Source organism: Petromyzon marinus, chromosome 1, assembly GCF_048934315.1.
Source record: "Petromyzon marinus isolate PM22_M1 ecotype Great Lakes invasive population chromosome 1, UKy_Petmar_22M1.pri1.0, whole genome shotgun sequence".
Lineage (NCBI taxonomy): Eukaryota > Metazoa > Chordata > Hyperoartia > Petromyzontiformes > Petromyzontidae > Petromyzon > Petromyzon marinus.
The window spans coordinates 16,239,235-16,251,731 of NC_133667.1; the positions used below are offsets into that span (position 1 = coordinate 16,239,235).

At 51.1% G+C, this 12,497-nt stretch overlaps 1 protein-coding gene across 1 annotated transcript; it reads right to left on the bottom strand.

The window, feature by feature from the left end:
- Positions 1-1,183: 1,183 nt before the first annotated feature.
- Positions 1,184-12,029, bottom strand: LOC116941642 (uncharacterized). Its single transcript, XM_076064470.1, has 2 exons — positions 10,056-12,029; positions 1,184-7,227 (listed from the first exon to the last, which is right to left on the bottom strand). The coding sequence occupies exon 2, from the start codon at positions 7,214-7,216 to the stop codon at positions 6,026-6,028; it is 1,191 nt and encodes a 396-aa protein (XP_075920585.1). The 5' UTR covers positions 7,217-7,227; positions 10,056-12,029; the 3' UTR covers positions 1,184-6,025.
- Positions 12,030-12,497: the final 468 nt, after the last annotated feature.

Sequence of the window (12,497 nt, forward strand, 5' to 3'; positions counted from 1 at the left end):
AGGAGAAAACATTTGTTAAAAAGGCGTTGGAAAGCTGAAATTTAGCATAAAATTCACTTGAAGATATTCAACGTTTAACGAAAACTGCAGATGGTCCAAATATAATATTGAAATTCTCTTAAAATTATAAAATATTAAAAGTAATTATGAATATAAAAAATACTTCAAACTTTGTATTAGAACGAAGCAAAATGGAGAGTACCATTATAACAATCACATTCATTTCACAGAATGAAAAGCCCTGGTAAAATCATTAGAATCAAAATGTTTAATAACAATCATTCAAAAATTTACAAAATGTAAGCTTCTCCATTCTCCCATGGAGAAGCAAAATGCTCCTTTATGGAATAAATAAAAGGTGATCTTAGTAAATTTTAATAATCAAACAGTTAATAATGAAGATTAATAAAAATGAGTGTTGTTATACCAATTCTAGTTAAGTAGAACGTGTTGTCTATATTTATTTAAAGTTACGCATTTTGATGTGACGTCACATTTCTCAACCCCACCCCCCTCGTCACAAATGTCTGACCCCCCTCCCCCCCCTAGGTGCGTGACGTCATTTATGGACGGCCCCTTATCTGTCAATCATCCCGTAGCCCGGAGCGATCGCTCAATGGGGAGAGAGGACAAATTAATAGATCACGACGTTTCGATCGCAACACAAGCAACCGTCATCAGGTGTGAAACAAACACAGCAGGACTGCTGACGTAGGTGTTGCGATCGAAACGTCGTGATCTATTATAATTTTTCCACCTACGTGACTTTTACCGAAAGAACCAAAGAGTAAGTGGATTCCTGCAGTCACGAAAGCTTCAAATCGAGATTGAAGGGGAGAGAGAGAGAGTAGTCAAACCGTTACACGAACGTACTGCGACCAGCTAGAGAAACGTGGAATTTCCACCACTGGCAATAATCCTGGCCGGCTGCGGGGGAGAGAGGGGCAAACTCAGTCACCCACTCAACCCACCAATCATCATCATCATCATATTTAAGAGGCGAGTAAAATTGGGTACCGCTTAAGTCAAGCTGCACTGCAGAGCGCAACAGGTTACTTTGCGTAGTGACAGCCACCACTTGCTCGCTGCACGTGTGACCAGGCAGGTTCCTCCCGCCATGGGCGCGTGGAATTTCCACCGCCAGACCACCCTCGGAAAGGAAGACGACGATGGAGGGGGGGGGGGCAAGTTCATCTTCCCGGTGGCCACCTCGTTTTATTTATTTTGGTCAGCAAAACACGCGCGGTGCGCCGTCGTACCGTTTACAAACGAGGGCATCAAGATCAGTGCCGGATAATGATCCGAGTAGCACTAGTAGCTACATGTGTAGTAGCTACGTATGTAGTAACTACGTAATGCTACGGGCCCCCGCACTTTCAAGGGGCCCCCGCGCTAAACGCTTTCAAGCTATCAATTCCGGTTCGGTGATTCTGCACTTGCTCTATCACTATAGTACTATACCGCCTTCGACTTTTACGAACGGCCGGGCGTTTAAGGTCAGCGATGTGTCGTATTATCTGGCTGTGTAGCAAATGGAAAAATACAATAGCTTTTCTGCGCAAGTTACAAATTTGTGTTTTAATATTTAAGTGTTTTTTTTTTATTTAGGGCCCCTTTATAACATCTGCTACAGGCCCCGCACGAGCTTAATCCGGCACTGATAAAGATCCCCTCCCGACAGACAGCCCGCGCATGCCGTTGGGCAAAGTGCTGTTAGCGAGCACCTATTAGGGCCGGCACGGCACACGAAGGGGGACGGAGGGCGGCGGTAAGCACCACGCCAGGCCGTCTTTGTCTTCCCCTCTCCCCCAGCGCTGAAGTTGTACACACCGCACCAAGTGCTCATTTAAGGCTGAGTCGACCTAGGGGGTGTGGGGGCAAGACTCAAGACTAGTTCCTACAACTCTTTTTATTTTATTACGAAGTTTTTAAAGCCCCACTTAGGCGACGTATCTCTTTTGCGGAAGCGACCTGGCCACAAAAATGATAGCGACGAAGTGGGCTCATCATCGTCGTTGTGTGGACATTCATAGTAGCCCAAATACTCTAAAGGCGTGACATTGATTCTTAATGTGGAGGCGGGAAATAAAACCGCAGGATCCCGGAGAAAAATTCCACGCGGCCACGTGGAGAGAGAGAAAGAACGCAGACTCCAAATATACAGCAGCAGCAGGCATCGTCAGGGGTCGGGATCGAACCCACGGACCTCCTGTATACCAGGCGAGGTAGTTAACATCTCCTAGCCACCGTGATGATGAGACAGAAAGAAACGCAAACTCCAAATATACAGCAGCAGGCATTGTCAGGGTCAGAATCGGACCCACGACCTCCTGTATACCAGGCGAGGTAGTCAACATCTCCTAGCTACCGTGATGATGATGAGAGAGAGGCAGACACGCAAACTCCAAATGTACAATAGGCATCGTAATTGGCCGATCCGTTTCCAAGTTCACCATTCCAGTTGTATTTCCCGCTAAAAGTAAAATATATATACGTTTAAAAAACTTTTTAAAAATATATATAGTCTTTGAAATGTAAATGAATGCGCCCATAACATCAGCCCCATGAACTGTGAGACTCATCCGCCGGGCCCCCAATATATATTTTAACATTTAAATGTATTTATAACACTTCCCGTAAGCGTCGAGGGACTTTTTGTTGTTGCTGCAGCCCGTTTCTTTCTCTCTCGCTTTAAGAAAAAAACATCAATAATTCCCCCCGATTTTAAAGAATAAAAAAATATCGCCGCTGACTCACGGACGTCAAAGCTTCCTATCGTGTCACGGCAACTCTCCCCCCCCACCACCACCGCCTCTCTTGATAATGAACAATTCGCTCTCGGCACTGTTTGCTAGGTGAGTGGGCGGTAGGGTAAAGTGTGGGGACTTCCACATGGGGGGGGAGGGAGAGGTTAACTCAGCTTAAAAAGACGACCTGGTGTGGTGTTAACATCGCCGCTGGGGAGACAAAGGCGGCCGGGACGTGGTGCAGGCCACCCACCCCGCTCGTGTGCCGTGCCGGCCTTCACAGGTGCTGCTCGCTAACAGCACTTGCCCCAACAGTCTGTTCCAGACTATACGGGGGATCTTTGTCCTTGTGTGCGATTGCGTGGCACAGTTTTGGGGGTACAGCTGGTGGTGCATCGTGCCCAGCCATCTCAGTCACTCAACCCCATGGCACCTGCTGCTGGGTCTGTCCCCTGATCTCATGCCAGGGGGCGCGTGGCACTTCACGTGGCCTTAAAGTGCACCTAGCCTGGTACAAGCGCCGTGGTGACGTCGCCGCCACTTAGTGGCGAATGGCGGTGATTGTGTTTGTGTGTGTGCGCGAGTCTGCGAAACCCAGCGTCCTGAGTTCGATTCCCGCTCACGGTCACCAACAACCAGTGACGATCATCTGAACCGGTCCTGGGCCTCCTCCTCCTCCTAGGTCGACTCAGCCTCAAATGGAAGGAACCGGAGAGGAGAGAGGAAGGACCTCGACCAGCGAACGGTTTGACGACATCGTGAGAGAGATCGGTGCCAGACAAGAAGTGGCCACTGATTGACGCAGACTGACACTGCAAGATACAGAGTTAGAGAGAGAAAGTGGAAATAAGAAATGACAAAATGTGCAGTGGACACCATCACCGTCACCACCACCACCTGCTAATAACTACGGTGCCATCTGCCCCGCGGATCGTGATGACGATGATGATTAGCAGGGTTGGCTAAGTACGGTGCGAAAGAAGTTCAACATACATACAGACGTATAAACAGACACACAGACAGACGTATAAACAGACATACAGACGTATAAACATACAGACAGACATACAGACGTATAAACAGATATACATACAGACAGATATACAGACGTATAAACAGACATACAGACGTATAAACAGACATACAGACGTATAAACAGACATACAGACAGACATACAGACGTATAAACAGACATACAGACAGACATACATACAGACGTATAATTAGACAGACATACAGACATATAAACAGACATACAGACGTAGGAAAAGACATACATACAGACAAACAGACGTATAAACAGACATACAGACGTATAAACAGACATACATACAAACAGACAGACATACAGACGTATAAACAGACATACATACAGACAGACATACAGACGTATAAACAAACATACAGACATACAGACGTATAAACAGACATACAGACGTATAAACAGACATACAGACAGACATACAGACGTATAAACAGACATACAGACATACATACGTATAAACAGACATACAGACGTATAAATAGACATACAGACGTATAAAAAGACATACATACAGACATACAGACGTATAAACAGACATACAGACGCATAAACAGACATACAAACAGACATACAGACGTATAAACAGACATACATACAAACACACATACAGACGTATAAACAGACAAACATACAGACATAAAGACGTATAAACATACATACAGACAGACATACAGACGTATAAACAGACACAAAGAGGAAGACTCTAACAGAGAAGGGCTTGACGACGTCGTAAACGAGATCGGTGCCTGACAAGCTGTGGCCACTGCGTGACACGTACTGGCACCACAAGACAGGGACAGCGAGGGAAGTGGAAACGCCACGTGACGAACTGTGCAGGATGGCGCACACCCACCTACGACGAGGGTGCTATCTGATGATGACGACGACGATGATGATGACGACGACGACGATTGTGAAACTCCAGCAGCAGCATCACAGCGGCAACATCACAGCGCCCCGTTGCGTCAGCACGGTCACCCCACGCAGCCGCCTCACCCGCCATGCCACCACCACTACCACCACCCCCACTAATCTTTTGATGACTCCACAATATTTTGCGTGTTGAAAAAGGTAATACATCAAGCACTTATTGTAGCCATCTTCTCTCCTACATCAGCCTTAGGCGCCCTCATAACCTTAAATGCTCCCTCCCCCCCCCCCACGGACGCCTTTGTCTCTGATCGATGAGGTCAGGTTAATTTACATTATGAGACCTCCTTTGCCAGTAACAAGATATAGTAATAGGTTTTACCTTTTCAACTGGCACAAAAAACTGACACCTTTATTCAAGGCATCATGTATGATGCCTTTTGGCGTCTTCTGGTCCAACACCAGTGGAGACTAGGCTCTAAAGAAAGTCGTCTCGGGTGTGGACCAATCAAATTCAAGGACAGTGCCAATATTATTATCAAAGTTGTCTTTTTGTTTGCATTTTGACTGCTTGTGTTGTGGTTATTGCAGACATGATGCCTTGAATGAAGGTGTCAGTTTTTTGTGCCAGTTAAAAGGGTAAAACCTATTACTACGAGGTCAGGTTCAGTTGGTGATTGACGGACACCAAAGGAAACGTGCAATAAAAACGATTGTTTTTATTTTATCAGGCAAGGCCACATACTGAGCTACACAGCAGCTGTTTTTTCAGAAGCGACCTGGCTATCACAAGTCATTGGTCAACGAAGTCGGATTATCATCGTCATCACGTGGACATTTATAGTGGCAGCGAAATACCCTACAATTGCGTGACGTCGATAACGAAATGTTGACGGGGGGGGGGGGGAAGCCGGGGGAACTCGGAGAAAAATCCACGCGACCACGGTGAACGCGACTCCGTTCCGGCAGCACCGGCGCTCGAAGCCGTGGGATGACGAGAGGGTGGAAGGGGTTAACTACCTCGCCTGGTATGCAGGAGGTCGTGGGTTCGATTGAGACCCTGACGTTTGATGCATATTAGGAGTTTGCGTCTCTCTCTCTCTCTCTCTCCCCCCATGGATTTTTCCTCCGGGTCCTCCGGTTTTCCCCTCCACATTCAGAATCGACGTCACGCGTTCAGAGCATTCGTGTGCTGCTTTGATTTCCACGCGATGATGACGACGACGACGATAAGCCGCCACCTCGCTCGAGCTATCATTTGTGATCGCCGGGTGACTTCTGATTTAAAAAAAAGAGCCGCATAGCCGCTCAGCTGTAAAAATAAAAAAAATATATATTTTTTTAAAAAACAGTTTTTCTTTTTTTACTCCCCGCCGTGTAGGCCGAAAGCCTGCAGCGGGCACCCCCCGCGGAGGTGGCCCAGCAGGCGCTGGCGCAGGCCGCCCACGTGGGCGCGCAGCTCCTGGGCCTGGCTCGCCAGCCCCGAGTTGGCGGCCCGCAGCGACGCCGCTCGCTCCTGCAGGCGCCCGATGCGCTCCAGCTTGCGCCGGCGGCACCGCGACGCCGCCTGCCGGTTCCGCAGGCGCTTCCTCTCGGCGCGGTCCGCATCCGAGTCTCCTTCCCTCTCCCCACCCTCCTCCTCCTCCTCGTCCTCGTCCTCCACCTCCTCCTCCTCCGCCAGCGCGTCCGCCGGTGCCGACGGCGGCGCCGCCGCCCTCCTCCTCCAACTCGTCACCGCCGCAGCCGCCATCGCGGCATCGTCGCCGTCGTCGTCGCGGCCGTAGAATTCCCCTCCGCCGGTGCCGCTGCCGGTACCGCCGCCACCGCCGGTACCGCCGCCACCACCGCCGGTACCGCCGGCGTTGACCCCTTCCGCCCTCGCGTCATCCCATGTCTCCGAGCGCCGGTGCTGCCGGAACGGAGTCGCGTGACCGGGATTGTGCACCACGTGGTAGCGGTGGAGGCTCTGCTGCAGCAGGAGGTGGTGGTGGTCCATAATGGCCGGCTGCTGCTGCTGCTGCTGCTGTGTGACCAGGTGCTCTTGTTGGTACTGCTGCTGTTGCTGGTGGTATAGTTGCTGCTGCTGCTGTTGTTGTTGGTAGTGGTGGTGCAGTGGTTGGCGGTGTGGTGGTAGTCCGAGGTGGTGGTGGTGCTGGGAGAGCTGAGCTGCGGTGAGGCGTGACGTCAGAGGGAGATGGAGGAATCCGTGAGGGTCCCGGTAAGGGTCCCGGTGAGGGTCCCGGTGAGGGTCTCGGTGATGGTCCCGGTGATGGTCCCCGTGATGGTCCTCGTGAGGGTCCCGGTGAGGGTCCCGGTGAGGGTCCTGGTGAGGGTCCCGGTAAGGGTCTCGGTGATGGTCCTCGTGAGGGTCCCGGTGATGGTCCCCGTGATGGTCCCCGTGAGGGTCCCCGTGATGGTCCCGGTGAGGGTCCCGGTGATGGTCCCGGTGATGGTCCCCGTCCCGCTGTGAGGGACTGCAAGGGGACCGCCCCGGTTGTGCGGTAACCGTCGCGAGCGGTCCCCAGGGGTCGGGGTAGAATACGGAGGCCTCCATAGAAGTGAACACTGCACACAGAGAGACAACAAAAGACAAAGATCCCCCGTGTAGCCTTTAACGGGACTGTTGGGGGCAAATGCCGTGAGCGAGTAGCAGCAGCGCCTATGAAGACCGGCACGGCTCCTGCCTTGTGTCATTATCGGTGTGCTAACAGACACCAACTGCTGGTGCCTGTTATTCTCCCGTCTCCGTTATCGTCAGCCCGTGATCACCTAATCACTGCTCTATTAAACCCTCCCCGCCACCCCGAAGCCATTGGCGTCTTCTCCAGCGGTGTCTCGCGATGCCACAATCCGTCCCGCAATCTGCTGCACACGAGCTGACCACTCGTCTCTCTTGCTGTCTCTGGCTCTCTCTGGCTCTCTGGATCTCTCTCTTTCACTCTCTGGCTCTCTCTCTGTCTCTCTCTCTGTGGCTCATTTCCTGCGGTGCCAGGGAGGATCTGCTCCACCAGTACTTACGCTGTCAGCGGCTCAACCCAATGTTCCGCCCTTTGGGGGACATCTTCAGGAAACTGGAGGTTCCCTTCTCCAACAGCAGCTTCGTATATGGGGTGGTGCCTTACCTGGCTAACAAGCACCATGACCTCGCCAACTTCGCCTGTGCACAGGCGAAGTTGGCGGTGTACAGAACGAGGAAGAAGATGCTGCAAGGTGACACTGACGGCTGCTCTGTGCTGCTTCCAGTGTTCAGGGGCCTGCTCAAGGCGCGGCTCCGGCTGGAGCACGCCACGTACCACACACACGTGTCGGTGATGTGCAGCGCGTCTTCTTAGAACGCTGGGGAGCCGGACAAGCCCCTCTCTGTACCGGCGTGGACGGCACCACCCCACGTGTTCACCTTCTGAAGCGCTCGCTCGTCACCGTGGCGTGCGCGATGACCACCACCACCACCACGTGACTTTTATTTCGTGTTGTGCGCGCTGCATTTAGCGCCACAGCGCGTGGATTTATAGCGTGTTTATTTGTGTTGCTGGTGACTTTGTGTGTTTCATATCGGAATCGCCTCCAGTGCTGTTGCTGCTGGCGGCAATAAAAGTTGTTTAAAAGTAAAAAGTCTCTCTGGCTCTCTCTCTGGCTCTCTCTCTCTGGCTCTCTCTCTCTCTGGCTCTCTCTCTGGCTTTCCAGCGGCACGTTGGATGCGTCTTACGGCAGGCGTCAGGGGTCGGATGCGGACCCACGGTCCTGCTATATACCAGACGAGGTAGTTAACATCTCATATCCACCGTGATGATGATGAGTGAGAGAAAGAGAGACACGCAAACTCCAAATATACAGCAGCAGACGTCGTCAGAGGTCAGGATCGAACCCACGACCTCCTGTACACCAGGCGAGGTAGTTAACATTTCACCACCACATATAAAGACCCCCTGTATAGCCTTTTACAGACGGTTAGGGCAAGTGCTGTTAGCGAGCACCTACGAAGGCCGGAATGGCACACGAGGGGGTGGTTGTCCAGCACCACGCTCGGCCGCCTTTGTCTCTCCCGTGGCAATGTTTACACACCACACCAGGTACGCATTTGAGGTCGAGTTGATCTAGAGGAGTCCCAGGACGGGTTCAGGTATCTCTCGCCACTGGTGTTCCGGCTGGGTGGACAGCGGGGGGGCAAGGTCAGTCGTTGGACTGTACTGCCACGCTCCTGCGTCATTCAACCGCTGGTGAAACAAAGCGAATGCACTTACGCACACACACACTTGTGTACATGCATACACACATGCAGTGTGCATTAACACACGCGTACGTAAAACAACGCGTCACGCGCACGTGCAGCGGACACGCATTGTGGGTGCACTCCGTATCCTCCGGATGATAAGACGCTCTGGAAAGTCAGAGGCACCCAGACGAATGCCGTACCCACCCCCGTGTGTGTGTGTGTGTCTGGGAGATGTGGAGTCTCGCACGCTGATCACTAAACGTTACGTGCTGGATTATAAGGCGCGCCTTACCTAAACATTTGTTTTTTTATATATAGCAAAGGTGAGAATCTTTTAGCCCGGAGAATACGGTAGTTATATTAACACGCAAATTATCACACACACGTGCTCCCTTTAATCAGCAGAATAGGGTAATTATATTACCACATGCGCCTTTTAATCCGGAGAATACGGTAGTTATATTAACACGCAAATTATCACACACACACGTGTTATTCCCTTTAATCAGCAGAATACGGTAATTATATTACCACATGCGCCTTTTAATCCGGAGAATACGGTAATTATATTAACACGCAAATTATATCACACGCACGCACGCCCGTGCGTGCGTGCGCCCTTCAAGAGTAACGTTATCACACAGTGGCTGACTCTGACACACTCACACATTGTGACGATACAAAGACAAAGATCCCCCGTATAGCCCACGAAGACTCTGTCGTACTGCACGGATTATAAGGCACTCGGCCGGTCACAGACTGGTCCCGACTACGAACGCAACGAGACCTATCCCTTTGCAGCCCTGAGCAAAGTGGCGGAAATTCCACATTCCTATTAACAAGTCCGAGTCCTTTCGGGCCAGATGACTGCCGCCGTTCCGTTCACCCACAAAGCGGTACCTATTTTATCGACCCCTCGAGGACGGGGGGATGATGATGATGGGCTGAGTCCAACTAACCAGGTTTGGAACTCGCAAAGTACGAATCGTGAACCTTTATAGCCCGCAGAATGCGGTACCCTAAACAGTTCGGTGTATAATATACAATAACATTTATGTTAATTTTAACACGTAAACAAAGTTACTAACTTATACATGAGTATTATTATTTAGTAAATGTTTTATATATACGGTATATATATAAAAACACGTGAAAGTTGTAGTTCATATCAATAACTCACCCCGCGTAGCAGGTGCCGGACCGGTCTAAAGCGACCACGCGGGGTGATCGACCGCGTTTTTATGACGAGGGGGGAGGGGACTGTTAAATCGATTAATATTCATGAGCTTCCCCGAGGGGGGCGGTGGCTGTAAAATCTCATTAATATTCATGAGCTTCCCCGAGGGGGCGGGGCGGTGGCTGTAAAATCGATTAATATTCATGAGCTTCCCCGGGGTGGGGAGACGGTGAAATCGCTTAATATTCATGAGCTTCCCCGAGGGGGGCGGGGACTGTGAAATCTATTAATATTCATGAGCTTCCCCCGGGTGGGGAGACGGTGAAATCGCTTAATATGCATGAGCTTCCACTAAAAACATCCACCAATCTAATTAATATTCATGCGATTTACAGAAAACCCCGCCCCCCCCATCGGTCATTAATATTCATGAGATGATTCACAGGAAACCAGGGCGCACCCCACCCCCCGCCGTCCATCCTCTACGCATTAAATATTCATGACGCACGGCGGCCGGCAAACGGAACGATTAATATTCATGATCGGGTCGTGACGTCACCGCGTCGGAACACTCCGTTGGGGGGAGGGAGGGGGAAGCGGCGGGTAGTGGGGGTTCGGTTTCCGGTGGCAGGGAAGTAACCGTGCGTCACGACGCCGCGGCTCTCTGATTGGCCGAGCCCCTTAGCTAATAAACAGCCCTACGGTGTGGGAATGGATCCCACACGTGGATCCCACATTGGAATGGCAACAGATAAGAGGGGCCCCAATTCGTGATTTCTCTGAAACGTTTTAAAGTGTTGAGTTTTTTTTTTGTGTTCAACACCCAAAACGTCAGTGGTCTTTATTATTATTTTTTTACAGGCAAGGACGTTGATCTTTTGGATTTATGAGAAATGCCAACACATAGGTCTCGTTTCCATTGCTATTGTGAACGGTATTGTTTACATTTTACGTATATATTTTTTTCCCATTCTCCTAAGGCTTAGCGAACGAGACTTCCCTGAAATTGTCACGTTTCAGATGCCCCCCCCCCCCCCAATTGCTTTAATGTCGTGGGACCGTGGACATGTGAAAAAAGAGCTTTATAGCTCATCGGATTCCTCCAAACAAAAGCATTCCGATTCTGCGGTATACAGGTCTTGGCGCATACCTCACACTGTTCGCCCCTGTTATGAGGTCGTGAACGGGAATCGAACTCGGGACGCGGGGTTTGTAGCGCAGCGCGCGTTCACCCGTTACGCACATGCCACTCCCAGTGACATACATCATGAGAAGGTCCCCCGGGTAGCCTTGACAGACTGCTGGGGAAAGTGCTGTTCGCGAGGAAGCAGCACGTGATGAAGGAGACAAAGGTCCCCCCGGTGCAGCCTTCACAGACTGCTGAAGTGCTTTTAGCGAGTAGCAGTACCGATGAAGGCCGGCATAGCACACGAAGGGATGGGTGGCCAGCACCACGCACGCCTGGCCGCCTTTGTCTCCCCAGTGGCGATGTTTCTACACCGCACCAAGTACTCATTTGGGGCCGAATCGACCTAGGAGAGGCCCAGAAACTGTTCAGAATAATCGTCACTGGCGTTGGCCGTGAGCGGGAATCGAACTTGGGTCCGCCGGGTTCGTAGCGCAGCGTAGCGCTAACCCGCTACACGACCGCTCCCCACATGCTACATACCATAATACAAAAAAACAACAAACGCCATTCGCTACTAAATTACGGTGACGTTACCATGGCGCTTGTGCCAGGCCAGGTGCACTTTGAGGACACGTGGAGTGCCGAAGGCTCCTACCACACAAAGACAAAGATCCCCCGTAAAGCGTTAATGGACTGTTGGGGCAAGTGCTGTTAGTGAGCGCCTATGAAGGCCGGAACGGTCGACGAGGGGGGGGGCAGCACCACGCCCGACCGCCTTTGTCTCCCCAGTGGCGATGTTTACTACGCACACCAGCTACTCATTTGAGGCTGAGCCGACCTAGGGGAGGTTCAGATAGTCGCCACCGGTGTTGCCCGTGAGCGGGAATCGAACTCGGGACGCAGAGTTCGTGGCGCAGCGCTAACCGCTACACCACCACTCCACACACCACGCACACACAGACACACGGTGACACAAAAAGGCTTACAGCAAATAATGTATTTCGTCACGGTTTTGTCTGGAAAATGTATATCGCGCGTGAACTTTTATTTCCAATAAGTGGAATTAATACGAGGTCGACACGAAGCTCGCCTCGGAGCGAACGCCGTGTGCGTAAAAGAGGTTTGTCGGGTTACATGGCGTAGACATAAATGCGTCTGTTAAACCCGCTACCAAACCCGACACAGGCAATTGAAGGGAGTTTTGTCACGTAAACAAAACGTGGCCCAATTCGTGACTATTTCGGCACTCATCGGCTGTGTGTTGGAGAGTAAAATCCACTGCAACATCTACAATTCGAGTACCGTGACGTTTCGCC